At 45.7% G+C, this 17959-nt stretch overlaps 1 protein-coding gene and 1 long non-coding RNA gene across 3 annotated transcripts in view; one reads left to right on the top strand and one right to left on the bottom strand.

Annotated features, from left to right (window-relative positions):
• LOC131203134 (uncharacterized) overlaps nucleotides 1-349 on the top strand; it is a 71488-nt gene extending 71139 nt beyond the window's left edge. Inside the window, exon 4 of the long non-coding RNA XR_009156307.1 lies at nucleotides 205-349. This is a non-coding gene — a long non-coding RNA (uncharacterized LOC131203134). The remainder of the gene's footprint in view (nucleotides 1-204) is intronic.
• Nucleotides 350-10394: 10045 nt separating this feature from the next.
• The window catches only part of ANXA3 (annexin A3), a 51444-nt gene continuing 43879 nt past the window's right edge, over nucleotides 10395-17959 (bottom strand). For both annotated transcript variants that reach the window (XM_058193079.1, XM_058193078.1), the window contains exons 12-13: nucleotides 17316-17438; nucleotides 10395-14315 (exon numbers count right to left, since the gene is read on the bottom strand). In XM_058193079.1, the coding sequence (XP_058049062.1) occupies nucleotides 14256-14315; nucleotides 17316-17438 (183 nt within the window). In that variant the 3' untranslated portion in view covers nucleotides 10395-14255. The remainder of the gene's footprint in view (nucleotides 14316-17315; nucleotides 17439-17959) is intronic.

Here is a 17959-nt window from a genome sequence, read left to right as displayed (position 1 = left end):
AGAAAAAGAAATACCATTTGTTTTTTTGTGGGGGGAGGATTGTTTTTATGTTTTATTTAAATTAGCAAGGCTCTGTGGCTTCATTTTTCCAATTTCAATTCAGGGTTCTAAGCCAGGAGAAGGGCAATTCATCCTTTCTACTGGAAAGAAAAGAGCCACGTGGATTCTCCATTGCCCCTTCTCTCCTCCCTTCTCTCTCCGCAGCCCCCACAAGACCCTAAAAGTAGAAACACAGCTTGTTGCAGCTGGAAGCTGGAAGAAACCGTGGAATTTCTGGATGACAGAGTGAATGTCTGGAACAGTTGGGCAAACTTAGTAGCTAGAGGGAAAGTGGTGGAAATAATAGACCAGTGTTTCTCAACCTCGGCCACTTGAAGATGTATGGACTTCAACTCCCAGAATTCCCCAGCCAGCGTTGTTTACAGAAACTTACAGGAACACATCAACATGCCTACCATCCCTGTCCTAATGTCCCCTTTTATACTATCCATTTCAAGGATCACCAACCTTTTGTACCTCAGGGACCACTAAATTCATAATTTTAAATCCTGAGGACCACTAATATGATCTGCCTAATGACCGGCTGGGTAGGTGTGGCTAGGTGGTCATGTGACTGGGTGGGTGTGGCCAATTCATTGTCACTCATGTCGAGGGATGCCTCGCTGGCCTCCACTCGCCCCTCCCCTCCCAGCCCCTCCTCGCCTCCCTGCCTGGGCTCCTTAGGGCCCCAATAGAAAGCAGTTGTTGGAGCTAAGCAGCCAACACGAGAAAGAGTTGGCAAAACAGCTGGCTCAGTTCAAATTGGATCTGACCAAGAAGGAAGCTCAGCAGAAGCACCTCACTGAGGACTATGAGCATAGGCTTTCCAAGCAGAGGGAAGACCTGTGGGAGTGCAAGGCCAGGTACCGGCGCCTGGAGGCTCAGCGGGCTGAGATGGTCAGCCAGTTCCAGGCCATGATGCAGTCCCACTGGAACAAGGCCCTCCGGCTCTTCGCCACCAGCAGCACTTTCCTCCAGCCTTCACCCAAAGCCCCACACCAGGAGGCTGAAGCAGACCCCAAGTCGGAATTTCTGCCCCACCTCTGACCTGCACAAGAAGACCCTGAAGGGGGAGACTCTCTACAGCAACACAAACGTTCATTGCATGTATCCGTCCCCAGGGGCCGTAGTTTGAGGACCCCTGATATAGTAAATGCAAATAATTTTTCTGTGGACCACCAAAATTTTCTCACGGACCATCAGTGGTCCCCAGACCACCAGTTGGTGACCGCTGATCCATTTCATGTATTCTATAACCATGTTTATACTTATATCTGTTATCTAATACATGCTTGAAATACAAATAAATAAAGTGGTGGGATCCATCTGGTTTAACAACCAGTTCGGTGATTGTGCGCTTTGCGTAGTTTTATGAAAACTTACCTTCCACGTTACTGCTGGGAGGGAAGATATAGGTCAATAAAGCGCAGGGGAGGGCGGGCGGGCCCACCTGATTGTCGGAGCAAACTGGTTCACTCCCAGCTGATTGTCGGAGCCACCAGTTCGCCTGAACGGATCCAAACCAGTAGAATCCCACCCCTGCAAATACTCCAGGCCATCACTATACTGTATGTATTTTATCCAGGGGTGAAATGCTCCCAGTTCTGACCGAATCTTGCGATCCGGTAGTGATCGTGGCCTGTGGTTCGGCAATCCGGTAGTGATCGTGGCCTGTGGTTCGGCAATCTGGTGGTGATCCCCAAACCACCAGCAACACAGCTTGTTGCAGCTGGAAGCTGGAAGAAACCGTGGAATTTCTGGATGACAGAGTGAATGTCTGGAACAGTTGGGCAAACTTAGTAGCTAGAGGGAAAGTGTTGGAAATAATAGACCAGTGTTTCTCAACCTCGGCCACTTGAAGATGTATGGACTTCAACTCCCAGAATTCCCCAGCCAGCGTTGTTTACAGAAACTTACAGGAACACATCAACATGCCTACCATCCCTGTCCTAATGTCCCCTTTTATACTATCCATTTCAGGGATCACCAACCTTTTGGACCTCAGGGACCACTAAATTCATAATTTTAAATCCCGAGGACCACTAATATGATCTGCCTAATGACCGGCTGGGTAGGTGTGGCTAGGTGGTCATGTGACTGGGTGGGTGTGGCCAATTCATTGTCACTCATGTCGAGGGATGCCTCGCTGGCCTCCACTCGCCCCTCCCCTCCCAGCCCCTCCTCGCCTCCCCGCCTGGGCTCCTTAGGGCCCCAATAGAAAGCAGTTGTTGGAGCTAAGCAGCCAACACGAGAAAGAGTTGGCAAAACAGCTGGCTCAGTTCAAATTGGATCTGACCAAGAAGGAAGCTCAGCAGAAGCACCTCACTGAGGACTATGAGCATAGGCTTTCCAAGCAGAGGGAAGACCTGTGGGAGTGCAAGGCCAGGTACCGGCGCCTGGAGGCTCAGCGGGCTGAGATGGTCAGCCAGTTCCAGGCCATGATGCAGTCCCACTGGAACAAGGCCCTCCGGCTCTTCGCCACCAGCAGCACTTCCCTCCAGCCTTCACCCAAAGCCCCACACCAGGAGGCTGAAGCAGACCCCAAGTCGGAATTTCTGCCCCACCTCTGACCTGCACAAGAAGACCCTGAAGGGGAGACTCTACAGCAACACAAACGTTCATTGCATGTATCCGTCCCCAGGGGCCGAGTTTGAGGACCCCTGATATAGTAAATGCAAATAATTTTTCTGTGGACCACCAAAATTTTCTCACGGACCATCAGTGGTCCCCAGACCACCAGTTGGTGACCGCTGATCCATTTCATGTATTCTATAACCATGTTTATACTTATATCTGTTATCTAATACATGCTTGAAATACAAATAAATAAAGTGGTGGGATCCATCTGGTTTAACAACCAGTTCGGTGATTGTGCGCTTTGCGTAGTTTTATGAAAACTTACCTTCCACGTTACTGCTGGGAGGGAAGATATAGGTCAATAAAGCGCAGGGGAAGGCGGGCGGGCCCACCTGATTGTCGGAGCAAACCGGTTCACTCCCAGCTGATTGTCGGAGCCACCAGTTCGCCTGAACGGATCCAAACCAGTAGAATCCCACCCCTGCAAATACTCCAGGCCATCACTATACTGTATGTATTTTATCCAGGGGTGAAATGCTCCCAGTTCTGACCGAATCTTGCGATCCGGTAGTGATCGTGGCCTGTGGTTCGGCAATCCGGTAGTGATCGTGGCCTGTGGTTCGGCAATCTGGTGGTGATCCCCAAACCACCAGCAACACCCGCCACTTGGGTGTAATGTGTCTGTGTGCGGATGTGATGTGCGCGCATGCGTGTGTCCATGGCATGTGGACTTCGAAGCTAGTAAGGAAGGTAAGTAGATTTCACCCCTGATTTTATCCTCATAGCAGTTCCAGGAGAACCATTGAACAGTCACTCTGATGTACATCCTGTGTAGAAGATCATATCAGATTAGACAGATTAACAGAGTTGGAAGGGACCTTGTAGGTCATCTAGTCCAACCCCCTGCCCAAGCAAGAGACCCTACCTACACCATTTCTGACAGATGGCAGTCCAGTCTCTTCTTGAAAGCCTCCAGTGATGAAGCTCCCATATCTTCCAAAGGCAATTTCTATTCCAGTGGTTGATTGTTCTCACTGTCAAAAAATTTCTCTTTATTTCCAGGTTGAATCTCTCCTTGATCAGTTTCCACCCATTATTTCTTGCCTGGCTTTTGGGTGCTGTGGAAAATAGCTTGTCCCTCTCCTCTCTGTGGCAGCCCCTCAAATACTGGCACACTATCATGTCTTCCCTGGTCCTTCTCTTCACTAGACCAACTGTGCCCAGTTCCTGTAACCGTTCTTCATATGTTTTAGCCTCCAGTCCCTTAATCATCCAGGTTGCTCTTCTCTGCACTCTTTTTAGAGTCTCCACATCTTTTTTATAGTGTGGTAACCAAAACTGGATGTAGTGTTCTATATATCGGAAAGCATGCTGGGAATTCTGGACGCTGAAGTCCAGACATCTTAAAGTTGCCAAGGTTGAAAAACACTCTATTAGAATATGCTTATTATATCCCACTCTTTCCCAGATCTTAAACAGCTAGGGAAAAGTCATTAAACTTTCATGCACATCTGCTGGCACATTCCAGTCATTTCAGCTTTGCTTAGTTGTGACGGACCAGGCCGCCACAGTGCAGAATGGGAGTAAATGAATTGACTCCAGGCCTTTCTGTTACCCTGAGTGGGTGGAACAGCAAATGTAGAGTCTCTACCCCTGGCATGAAAAAAAACCTTCTTTGTGTGTCAATTGCATCAGCCAAGGGACTTTTGAAGAAAGCCAAGGGACTTTGGAGAGAAAAAGAAAGAAAAAAAGAAAGAAAGAAAGAAAGAAAGAAAGAAAGAAAGAAAGAAAGAAAGAAAGAAAGAAAGAAAGAAGGAAGGAAGGAAGGAAGGAAGGAAGGAAGGAAGGAAGGAAAAGAAAAGAGGAGGAGAATGGAAAAAGAGAGAAACAAAGGAAGGAAGGAAAGAAGGAAGGAAGGAAAGAAGGAAGGAAGGAAAGGAGAGCTAGAAAGAGAATGAGGAATAAGAAAGAGAAAGAAAGAAAGAAAGAAGAGGAGGTGGAAAAGGAGGAGGAGAATGGAAAGAGAAACAAAGGAAGGGAAGGAAGGAAGGAAAGAGAGCTAGAAAGAGAATGAAGAAGAAAGAGGAGGAGAAGCAGGAGGAGGAGAATGGAAAGAGAGAGAGAAACGAAGGAAGGAAGGAAAGAAAGGAAGGAAGGAAGAAAAGATAGCTAGAAAGAGAATGAAGAAAGAAGAGGAGAAGGAGGAGGAGAATGGAAAGAGAGAAACAAAGGCAGGAAGGAAGGAAAGAAAGAAAGAAAAGAGCTAGAAAGTGAATGAGGAAGAAAGAAAGAGAGAGAGAGAGAAAGGAAGGAAGGAAGGAAACTTCTCCTCTTTCTTCCTATTGGCCACTTTTGATGGACTGAAGGGCTATATTTTGAGGGACACACACACACACACACAGCATAATCAGTCTGTCAGCTCCTCCTGTCCCTGCTGTGGTTGCTGGTACAGCACATAGAAGCCCCATTATCCACTTTGCCGAGTGGCCCTTTTCTCTTCTTCTGGGGCAGGAGGGGGCTTTCGGAGGGCTTTCTCTGGTGGGGGCTGCTGGCAGGAAGTTGCCCAGGCCACGGATGAAGCTACTTTCTCCCAAGCACTAAACCACGAAGACGACTCTGCTAACTTTTTACGTCCTCAACCACGAACTTTGTTCCAACACTCTTGACCTCTCTCTGGGAAGAGAGGCGCCCCATTGTTGGTGCTTTGATTCCTCGTGCTCAGCTTTTCCCTTGCCTGGCCTTTGGCATTTTGCTGCAGTGCCTGGCAAAGGTCACTGTGATGATTGAACAATTTGCAAACCATCAAGTTCCATGCAGAAGCAAATCGGGGCAGATTCGCCCCCCCCCCCACCGCTTTCCTAAGTTGAGCAGAGAACAGGAATCCTTTGTGGGAAAACCAGAGCTGTCACAGGAGAACGTCTGGTTTACTTGACGATGCGAAGAGCTGAGGATCTGGAGGATGTTATCATGTACTGGCAGGTTTGTGTTCCCTATGCGTCCGCCATCGGTTTTTAATGGGATAAACAAGCCATGACTTCGGGCATGGATATAATCCCAGCTGTTACGTTGCACAACTGGTGAGATGTTGGTTCCGTCAAATCTGTCAAACGTCAAAGAACTCAGGAAATTCGGGCAGTTCAAATGAGCGTAAATATTTATTGCAAGTTTAAGCGCTCTACAAGAATCTGACCAACTAACGGGCAAAACAAATTGGCGGGAGGTAAGAATCAAAAAAATTTATCTTAGATCACTTGTGGTCATGCGGTGTTGTGACCCAGGTCCAAGTAGGTAATAATAAACTTAGTCCGTGGAAAAACAAACAAACTTTATTCGAACAGCTGGGAATTACTTCATTCCCAGCGTCGTTCAACTCAAAGTAAAACAAATGCCTCCCAATATAAATTCCTCAGTTATCTCGCAAACCTTGGTCTAATTAGGCAAACTGCCAAAGGCCTTTCCTGGCAAACGTCCAGAAGCCACAAAAACAAAGATATAGACGAAGAAGAAGATGAAGCAGAAGACGCAGCTACAATGTTGTTTTCCTGCAAAGCCCTGACCTCACCTCAGCCTCATTGCTGTCTGACTCCATTGCCAGCTCTGTAGGCTGCAGATGGACCACAACATGCGGGGACTCATGACTGATGACGCATTTGACTCCCCTCCCTTGAGCTCAGCCTGGTCAACTCCTCCAAAATCCTCTTGGTGATTCTATGGGGCCAGCACATCTTCCAATCTCACACGGCTTCTTTTGAGTTTTTCTATCCTCTGGCGGATGTCAGCTTTGATGGTATCCAGCCTCCGTATTCTTCGGCGGCCTGGTTTCCTTTAACCGCCAACTCTTCCAAACATTATTTGTCAGCTGCCACCTCATGCTTGTGTTTCATTAGTACTCGGTGCCAGTCTGAGATGAGGGAGGGGGACTGGTTGGGAGGGGGGAGGTTTTGAGGGAAACGAAAAGTATCTCCCTCAGAAGCGGCTTCAAGGTCAACCAGCTGGGAACGGAACACAACTGCACACCACCCTACACTTGAAGTGACTTTTCTCAAAACATCTTCTTTGAATTTGATTGGACATGAGGGGAGGCACCTAAGAGAAGGGAAAGTTAGACTTGGAGATTTGGGGGATTTTCAGTTCCGGCTTTGCATTATTGTAATTCACTTGACTTCTAGTAAACTATACCTTTCTCAACAAATGGAGCCAAGGATCATTTTTTACTTAAGAGATTCAAGCTGAGGCAGGACTGACATAATTGCTTCTTCCAGTGAATTCCGTCTCATGACATAGCAAAGCGATCCTATCTCTCTTGCACGTTAATAAAAGTTGGGATCTTTACATAAGACGCAGTAACCCTGGAATATTTGTCACTCAGGATTAAACTGTGTGTGTTCCTGGTATTCTCTAAGCTAGGTTGTTTTCTTGCAGACCTTTCATTGCCAAACTAGGTTGCATCATCAGTGCTAATAGATGCAGTCAATGCCATGCTGCCGGTTAACAGAACTTTTAAGACTTGGAAGGGACCTTGGAGGTCATCTATCCCAAGCAGGACACCCTACACCATTTCTGACAAATGGCAGTCCAATCTCTCCTTGAAAGTTTCCAGTGATGAAGCTCCCACAACTTCCAAAGGCAACTTCTGTTCCATTGGTCGATTGTTCTCACTGTCAGAAAATTTCTCCTTCTTTCTAGGTTGAATCTCTCCTTGTCCAGTTTCCATCCATTATTTCTTGTCTGGCCTTCAAGTGCTTTGGAAAATAGGTTGACCCCCTCCTCTCTGTGGCAGCCCCTCAAATATTGGAAGACTGCTATCCTGTCTCCCCTGGTCCTTCTCTTCACTAGACTAGCCATACTCAGTCCCTGCAACCGTCCAACATATGTTTTAGCCTCCAGTCCCCTAATCCTCTTGGTTTCTCTTCTCTGCATCTTTTTCTAGAGTTTCAACATCTTTTTTACATCATGGCGACCAAAACTGGATGCAGTACTCTAGGTGTGGTCTTACTAAGACTTTATAGAGCGGTATTAGTACCTCACTTGCTCTTGATTGTATCCCTCTGTTAATGCAATTTAGGATTGCATTGGCTTTTTTGGCTGCCGCTGCACACTCTTAGCTCATATTTAATTGGTTGTCCACTAAGACTCCAAGATCCCTCTCACGGTTATGGTTTAAAAATAGGCGCAAGGATGGCCATGGTGCTGCAATGGAAGCTCTGCATTTTTATTAGCATCGCATCAAAAAAACAAGGAGTTTCTATCATATTATTATGGTTGTCATATTGATCTTTTTTTTTTACCTTGCAGAAACTTCCATGACTTTATCCATATGTTTATTTTGCCATCGTCGTTTTTCTGTCCTGCGTTATTTTTGAATGTCCTCCCCATGTTCATTTTTTAAAAATATTTTAGTTACTGCAAGTTATTGCAGAGTTGGTGGGAGTTGGGCAGCATCTAAATTAATAAATTACTATTATTTTCACACACTAGGGAAATAGTGTGGGGGAGGGGAGCATGTTTCTCCCCTCCCCCACACACTGAGGGGACCATGTTTCTCAAACGAAAACACCCCTTCTGAACAGAAAATCAAAATAATCCTTGGGATCCTTAGGGCAGAACACTGATGATGTTATTTAGCTGGGTAATGAAACGTCTTCAAGAAACCAACCAAGCTCAGAAAACATCAAAGATCGCACATTTCAACCCTGAGCTGCAAATATTCTATCAAAATAAGTCGGGCAGCATTTATTTTTTTTAGACCAACACATTTGATTAAAAGGCGAATCCCAAAACCAGATTTCCTTTCCAGCTCCCCTCTCAAACCAGAAATAACAGAAACAAACAAGTTTGATCCTCTACTTTATGTATGCATGCTGCCACCTTCTGGTATTATACAGAAAAAGAAGAAATTCCCTCCCAAAATAAATTCATTTTATATTAGCAGCAAGCGGAGCGGGAGAATCCCTTTGCCCCGGCAGTGACCCATTTCAGGGAAGTCAGAAAGCAAGAAAAACAAACAAACAACCATATATTTTAAAAGGTAAAACAGGACTTGGTGAAATTGTAAGAAAAGACCTTCTTACGCCTATGCTTGGCATTCACGATTCTAACCCAGCTGCTGCAACTACAGGAAGCAGAAAATGCAAAAAAAAAAATTAATCTGGGGGGTGGGGAATTGTTTAGCTAAACCGGTTGCAATTTCTTCTCTTGTCACGTTTTCAGGAGAGGATGAGGAAGAAGGATTTAGCGGTGGTGCCTTCCAGAAGAGGTGGGAGAGGCAGGAATGACCATAAACGTGTCCAGGAAGCCCTCAACTTAGAAACACAATTGAGCCCCAAATTTCCATTGCTAAACAAAGCAGTTGTAAAGTCCCACTTTATGACCTTGGGGTTGCCACAGTTGTTAAGTGAATCAGGAGGTAGTTAAGCCAATCTGGCTTCCTTCCATTGAGTCTGCTTTTCAGAAGCTCCCTAGGGATGTTTGCAAATGACAATTCCAGGACTTCAGGTTGTCGCAAGCATTTATCAATGCCTGCAGGTTGCCAAGCCCCCAAATTTTGATCACGTGACTCTGAGGATGCTGCCACAGTCCTACGTATGAGAACTGGTCGCAACTCACGTTTTTTTCAGTGCGGTTGTAACTTTGAACGGTCATTAAACGAATGGGTGTAAGTGGAGAATTCCCTGTATAAGATTTATCTAAGGAACAGACTACCTGCCCCAAATTCTCTTCAAAATGAGTGGGTATAAGTAATAAGTTTTTTTTTAATTTGAATTTATATCCCGCCCTTCTCCGAAGACTCAGGGCGGCTTACATTGTGTAAGGCAATAGTCTCATCCATTTGTATATTATATACAAAGTCAACTTGTATTGTCCCCTCAACAATCTGGCTCCTCATTTTACCTACCTTATAAAGGATGGAAGGCTGAGTCAACCTTGGGCCTGGTGGGACTCGAACCTGCAGTAATTGTAATTGCAGGCAGCTGTGTTAATAACAGACTGCATTAGCCTGTTGAGCCACAAGAGGTTGCTGCTAAACTCTAGTTTTCATTCTAATTTGTGGTCCTGAAACTTTTAGTTGGGCTTCATTGATGAGAAAAAGAATTGCAAGCTGTGAGTTTTACGGAGAGTAAGGAACCTTTCACATGGCCTTAGTGAACCTGAAGGCCAGACAAGGAGTCACGAATGGAAACTGATCCAAGGAGAGATTCAACCTAGAAATAAGGAGACATTTTCTGACAGTGAGAACAATCAACCCATGGAACAGAAGTTTCCTTTAGAAGTTGTGGGAGCTTCATCCCTGGAGGCTTTCAAGAAGAGAGTGGATTGCCATCTGTCAGAAATGGTGTAGGATCTCCTGCTTGGGCAGGGGGTTGGGCTAGATGACCTGCAAGGTCCCTTCCAACTCTGTTATTCTGTGAACCTTATAGGTACTCCTTGCTTAGCAACCCTTTGGAGTTGCAATGGACCGCCCTGTAGCTACTTACAACCGTTTTCCTAAGTTATGGTGGCCGCACAGATACCGCATGGACACATGATCACATTTTGGGTGCCTGATAACCAACTCATATTTATAACTGTGTGCTGCATCCCAGGGTCACATGACTATGATTTTCAGCAATTTTTTTGCCCGTTTCCAGCATTTGTTTCCAATTTCTGGCCAAAAAAAAAAAATGCCCATTGTAGAAAATGGGTTCATTTTCACTTGATGTTGCACAATCACGTGCGGTCATGTGATGACCCACTTAATGACCATCAGCACTGGCCACAAAGAGGAAGGGGAGGTCAACTTATTTTCCAAAGCACTAGAGGGCAGGACAAGAAACAATGGATGGAAACTAATCAAGGAGAGAAGCAACCTTTGAAGCGCTCCATGGCATAGGACCGGGTTACTTACGGGACCGCCTACTGCCACCAGTAGCCTCCCATCAACCTGTGCGCTCCCACAGGGAGGGCCTCCTCCGGGTGCCGTCGGTCAAACAATGTCAGCTGGCGACCCCCAGAGGGAGGGCCTTCTCTGTGGGGGCTCCTGCCCTCTGGAATGAGCTGCCTCCGGGGCTTCGTCAACTCCCCGACCTCCGGACCTTTCGCCCCGAGCTGAAGACGCTTTTGTTCCATCGCGCAGGGCTAGCTTAAATGCAGTTTTTAAATGGGGTTTTATTCTTATTTTATTTTTTAGGCCATAAATTGAATCAGTTTTTTATATTGTTCTTAACTTATATTATATGTATTTTATATGTATTTTATTGGCTGTGAACTGCCCTGAGTCCTTCGGAAGAAGGGCGGTATACAAATCGAATTAATAAATAAATAAAATAAATAAATAAACCTGGAATTGAAGAGAAACTTCCTAACAGTGAGAATTATTAACCAGTGGAACGGCTTGTCACCAGAAATCGTGGGCACCCCATCACTGGAGGTTTTTAAGAGAAGACTAAACCGTCACTTGTCTGAAATGGTATAGGGTCTCCTGCTTGAGCTGGAGGTTGGACTAGAAGACCTTGAAGGTCCCTTCCAGCTTTATTCTGATTGAAATTGATTGATTTCTGGGATGGCGCGTTGGTGCAAACTCAGTGTGTTGGGCTACATTTGGTTGTGCAAGATGGTGTCTTGTCAGTCTGAAAAGCGGAACCTACAGCCGTGGGAATAACATTAGGAAGATGAAGAGGATGGTGATGGTGTTGATTTAGAAGACCAGGAGGTTGGACTAGATAACCTCCAAGGTCCCTTCCAGCTCTATTCTGATTGAATTAAGGTTGTAAGTCAAGGACTACCTGTACTTCCCATATATGCCATAGATGTGAAGCATTGGCACCGGAATTAGCGGTGTTCTCCTGCCTTAGAAGTGGTTCCATTTATGACCATGGATCTTCTGCTGGTCATCATTAAGATTGGAAGGGATGAGCAACAGACCTTGCTCCTCTGCAGAGGGATGCACATATCTGTGCAGAATCGTGCAAAGAAGGCAGCCCCCTCATTTCTTCATCTTCCTTTGACTTGACCATGCCTGCCCACATTTTACAAGTAAGGGTCTCTGTACAGGTAATCCTAAACCATTCATTTAGTGACCGTTCAAAGTTACAAAGGCACTAAAAAAAAGTGACTTATGATGGTTTTTCACACGACCTTTGCAGCCTCCCCATGGTCAGGAGATCAAAATTCTGGTGCTTAGCAACTGGTTCATATTTATGACAGTTGCAGGGTCCCGGGGTCATGCGATCGTCTTTTGAGACTTTCTGACAAGCCACATCAATGGGAAAGTCAGACTCACGCAACAACTGCGTTATTAATTTATAAGAATTACAGCAATTCGCTTAATAGCTGTGGCAAGAAGTTCACAAAATGGGACAAAACTCACTTAAGAAAAAGAACAACAGAGTTGGAAGGGACCTCGGAGGTCTTCTAGTCCAACCCCCTGCAGAAGCAGGAGACCATTCTGGACAAAATGGCTGCCCAATCTCTTCTTAAAAACTTCCAGTGTTGGAGCACCTGCAATTTCTGGAGGCCATTCACTCCACTGGTTAATCGTCCTATCAAGAAATTTCTCCTTAGTTCTAGGTTGCTTCTCTCCTTGATTAGCTTCCACCCAATGAATTGTCTCGCTCAGCAACAGAAATTTTGGGTCAACTGTGGTTATAAGCCGAGGACCGAAAAACACATTCTCCTGCATTTGCTTCTACTAGTTTTTATTCCATTCCAGGCAAACAAGATTTGCTTTCACATTTTATTTCAAAGAAGAATTTGAGAGGCCTTTCCCGTGGTCAGCAGATTGTGCTCGTTTTGATGATCAAAGGAAGGCGTGGACTGTCTCTATTGCAGCCTTATCTTTCCTGGAGACTGCAGCCAGGCTTGGCTCTTCACTCTCTTGTTCAATCCCAGGAAAGGATGTCATGAGAAAAACCCCACCGGCTGGCCTGTCCCGGTAGAAAGGGCAGCCCGCCAAGGGAGGTGTCAGGAGTGAGGGAAAGATGAGTCAGCGAAAGCAGCCCATCCTTTGCCGCTTCCCACAACCGAGTCAGTGCAAAGCAACCAAGAGAAATCCTCAAACATTCTGAGAATAAGACAGCAATTCACAGACACCACTTTCTAAAAGGGAAGAAAAAATTCACCCAAGCAACTTTCAACACCGCATTAATTTAACCCAGAGATGCCATAGACCAGGGGTGTCAAACTCGTGGCACGGAGGCTGGATCTGGCTTGCAGGATGCTTTGATCTTGCCATAGACCAAAACTAGGACCTCCTCCATACAGCTAAAACGAGGGCATCAATGGCTTATCTTCACCACGAACGTGTGCTTTGTGTTCATATCAGGTGTATCATGGGTTAGTGTCTTTTTCAAGCGTTGGCTATCATCCCAACTTCTTACGTTATGGTTTCAATAAAATAACATGGCAAAAATGGCTGAAATTTGGCAATATTAGCACTGATATCGTGCCTATTCTACCCTCTTTGGAAAAGTTTTGGCCATTCTTATTTGTTTTAAAAGGCAAATTTTTACAGTTTAATTTTGGGTCCTCTAAGGCTGGGGCTCCAACCATAGCAACTTTTAAGACTTGTGGACTTCAACTCCCAGAATTCCTCAGTTAGACTTGCTGGCTGAGGAATTTTGGGAGTTGAAGTCCACAAGGTTAGAGACCCCAGTTCTAAGAGTAAGAGAAATGGGCCACCGACGCTATTTTAGCCAGTCTCTTTTGAGATTTGATTCCAAAAAAGGTGTTTCCAGATATTGCAAGAAGACAAACCTAGAACTTGACTGCAACTTTAAAGCAGCTACATCAATGCAGCTGCTTTAAAGAGTTGTTGGCAGGTTCCAGATTCATGTTCCTGTGTGGTCCATAGCACTTTCCCAAATTATTTCTTAAACAACCGTGTGCTTTGCATCTCCTTTCCTAAGGCACCTCGGATCTGGAATACAAATAAATCATTTGAGGTAGCTGTGCGCTGCATGCAAGATACAGGAACCCCTTTTGTAAAGCTGGACAGCAAAAACAATGCGAGAGCAGTTCAAGAATAGCACAAGAAAAGCCCAGTTCAAAGACACGATTGTTCCTAGACAGTCGCTGGACGTGTACAAAATACTGTGTTGTATCTTAACTGATTCCAATTTTGCAGGGTCGGTGAACGACTGGCGGATTATTGGCCTGTGAGTATAGATTTCACCCCAAATTTTTTTATTTTTATTTGCATTTATATCCCGCCCTTCTCCGAAGACTCAGGGCGGCTTACACTATGTCAAGCAATAGTTTCATCCATTTGTATATTTATATACAAAGTCAACTTATTGCCCCCAACAATCTGGGTCCTCATTTTACCTACCTTATAAAGGATGGAAGGCTGAGTCAACCTTGGGCCTGGTGGGACTTGAACCTGCAGTAATTGCAAGCAGCTGCTGTTAATAACAGACTGTCTTACCAGTCTGAGCCACCAGAGGCCAGAAATCCACAGTGTGTGATGAAATCAGTGTCACCCAGTGCCTGAAGATACTGTGTGTGTGTGGTAAACATCTGTCTATTGTGATACCTAATTAAAAAAATAATAATAATGGAAAGGAGGAGTGGGAAGTCGCACCCTTGGCTTAAATATATCTAAAAAGCTCTATGGACTGGTGAAAGCAGCAGGAAACTAGAGCTGTCATCCAGAGTCGGCCTCCTCAGTCGTCCCCGCCACAAATCCTGAGCACGGTGCGCCGATAATCCCCAGAACTATCCGACTGTAATTTAAAAAAGAGGAAGAGTAACATTATTTTCAAGCCGCTTACAGCCCGCCCTTCCACAATGACACAGCCATGCCTCATTTTCCTCGCCTCTGAGGTGGAGATTTATTGAAGACTTCTTAAAAGCACTCCGGTTTTTATTTTAGTAGTTTTAGGTTGCTTGTCCCCCGCTCCACCCTCCCCCTCTGGTTATTTAAAATTTGATTTCCCGTTTGGAACAAGCCCCGATCCATGGAGCACCTGTCCAATTTCAATGATATTTTCAAACCTACCAAAGGTTAAATTTGGGGCTCAACTGTGGTCGTAAGTCGAGGACTACTGGTACGTCTTCTCCTTGTGGTCACCTTTTCTAGGAGGATGCGTCCCTTCAATACAGGTGGCCCTCAACGTACGACCCGCCACTTAAGTCACTGTTTGAAGTTACGAAAGATCCCCAAAAAGGAACTTGTGATCCAGCTTCAAGGTTCCGGTGTCTGGGGCCCTTTACAGTCATGTGACCGCATTTTGGGATTCAGCAACCACCCTGTCGGCCATTTGCAGTGTCCCACTGTCATGTGACCGTGTTTTATGACATTTTTTGTCAGGAGCCAGCGTTTTACTCCTGTTTTGGGCCAAACCTGCCACCTAACGAGCAATGGGCTCGCTGAATGATCACGGCATTCCCTTAACAATGTGCAATTGGTTTCGAGGTTGGGTTCAATCCCTGCTTTACAACGATCACAACTTATGACTGTAATTGCGGAGCTAAAATTACATCATAACTTGAGGACTATCTGTAAAGGCTTTGCAGCCTAAGAACTTTTAGACAGCCCGTGCCCCATCAGGCCAGAAGCCCACCTAGCAGGGGTGAAATTATAAAAAAATTCCCCTACCGGTTCTGTAGGCGTGGTTTGTTGGGGGAGGTCATGTGACTGGGTGGGCGTGGCCAACTTGACATCACTCACATCGAGGGGCTCCTCACCGTCCCCTCCCCTCCCAGCTACTTCTTGTCGTGAATGGCAGAAAAATGGGGAGGGGAATATTCCTGCCTACCATCCTTCCCTCAGTCTATGCTGAGATTGAGGAATGGATGACAGGCAGGAAAATGGGGAAGGGGATTTTCCTGCCTTTCATGAAAATGGCTCCATTCCAGCTGCTACCCACGTCCCTCACGTCTCCCTCCCTCCTAGGGACTACCTTAAAAGGGACAGGCTGCAGCAGCTTCATTCTGAATGGAGGGAGAAAAGTTAGCATTTCTCTGCTGCGTTTAACATTGAATTCTGTGGCAGAGAGAATGCTAACTTTTCTCCCTCCATTCAGAACGGAGCTGCTGCTCCCTTTATGGTTCCCTCCCAGCCCCCTCCCTCCTGGAGACTACCTTAAAGGGACAGGCTGCAGCAGTTCTGTTCTGAATGGAGGGAGAAAAGTTAGCATTCTCTCTGCTGCATTTAACATTAAATTCTGTGGAATATCAAGCGGCCGGAAGAGGTGAGTGGCGATCGGCCAGGCGTGGGTGGGGCCAAGGTGGGGTAATTACTACCGGTTCAGTGAACTGATGCCCATAATCCCTAATGGTTCACCCGAACCGGTAGGATTTCACCCTTGGATTGAACCTGTTTCATAAGAATACCAATCACGGGGGTGAAAACAGAAACCGCCTGAAATTACATCGGTGGCTAGCCCAGGTCAATTTTTCAGAAGTGCTCCCAAACATTTGTGTGCTTTCTCGGTCCCTACTGACACCAACTTTGCGGTTGTCTGCCTTACGCAACTCCGCGTAGCACACGGCGTTGCAGAAACACTATCACAAAAGCCTTCTGTGTAACAGGAATTCTGAAATCTGTAGCAGTTTGTTCTATCGTTCTCAGAACATTCACTCATGCAGTGAAGGGAAGAGAGAGAGAGAGAGAGAGATGGAGAGAGAATTTATCATTTGTCAACCGATATCACAAAATCTCTCCGTGCAGAACTCAGAAAATCCTTTTTCATTTAGAGAGACATCCACAATGATCGGTTCCAACTAGGCCTGCTGAACACATTTGTAGCCCCCCTATCGCATTAAGCCCTAATGCGGTTTGCTTCGTCGCAGTTTCATTTGCCACGTGAACCCCGTTCCCTGGGATTTGTAAACACGGGAGCAAACCAGAGCTTAGCACAATCAACCTGCTTTCACATGTGTGAACGAGCTTCGTTGGCGCTAACACACAAAGCTAGTCTCCCTGGTAACATGAATTAACAAAACCAAGGGGTGCAGGTCACATTAGGGAAGCAGAAGGAAGCAGTTTGTCCCTGCGCTACACGGAAGCGGCCATAATTTTGGTGCGACTGCATGGAATTATGGGTATGTTGAAAATGGCGACCGCTTCCGGGAGGACAGCCACATGTGTGGGGAGTAGGCCCAAGCCTGCGTGGACCCTGAGGGACAGGATTACGGGGGTATGTGTGTAGAAAGACAAGGTGCTGCAGCACCCCTGTGATCAGTCATAAGGGTGAATGCTGGCGGGCGTGCTGCACCAGTTGTAAATTCGAAATGGGGTCATAATTGGCTTTTGGGTGTGGGTGTCTGTCATTACTTTGAACAGCCATGAAGCGAACAGTTCCGATAAAGGAGAATATTTGTAGCTCAGGGTTGAAATGAGGGGTCCTTGGGTGCTCTCTCAGCTTGGTTGTTTCCTTGCAGACGTTTCATTACCAAACTAGGTAACATCATCAGTGCACTGTTGTTGTTACCTAGTTTAGGTAATGAAACATCTGCAAGAAAAGTACCAGGCTCACAGAGGACCACCAAGGACTCCCACCCACACCTCAAGTGACGAGTCATTAAGCGAGGACTACTTGGACTTGAAATACGCGAGGCTCTGGTTTTGTTGCATCTAAACAAGCCACGAATACACCGTGTTTAAAATCTTCACAATAAGCCAGCATACTGCTTTACAGTTTGCCGTTTCTGCTTACAATCGGATGACCCACGTCTAGGAATTTGGAGAGGCCCTGAAAACATGAACGGAAAGTACTCACACTAAGAGCAGAATGCAGAGACTCTCCATAGAGGTTCTTGTATTCCTGTCGAATATCCAGGAGGTCAATTTCTGACCTGGATACTAGAATTCTGCTCAATGTGATTTCATCAGTTCCAGGTCCCTATAAACAAAGGAGAAAAAAGAAAACACAACCCTCATTAACAAGGAGTTTTTAAACTCTGCTTACCAGGGCCTCTGGTGGCTCAGGCTGGTAAGACAGTCTGTTATTAACAGCTGCTTGCAATCACTGCAGGTTCAAGTCCCACCAGGCCCAAGGTTGACTCAGCCTTCCATCCTTTAAAAGGTAGGTAAAATGAGGACCCAGATTGTTGGGGGCAATAAGTTGACTTTGTATATAATATACAAATGGATGAAGACTATTGCTTAACACAGTGTAAGCCGCCCTGAGTCTTCGAAGAAGGGTGGGATATAAATGCAAATAAAAACAAAAAAAAAAAGCAAAGTATTGTATAATATATAATATAAAGTATATATATATATGTTTTCTGAGGTTTTCGCGGGTGTTTGTATGGGTGGGGAATTCTGGGAGTTGAAATTCGCCAGTCTTAAAGTTGCCAAGACCCCTGGTTTAGATAATATCTAAATATTTATGCCTGGTTTTATCTATAATGTTCCAAAGTT

This window comes from Ahaetulla prasina, chromosome 8 (assembly GCF_028640845.1).
Source record: "Ahaetulla prasina isolate Xishuangbanna chromosome 8, ASM2864084v1, whole genome shotgun sequence".
Lineage (NCBI taxonomy): Eukaryota > Metazoa > Chordata > Lepidosauria > Squamata > Colubridae > Ahaetulla > Ahaetulla prasina.
Note: the sequence above shows the minus strand (reverse complement) of the source record. Positions and strands in the feature narration are given on the sequence as shown.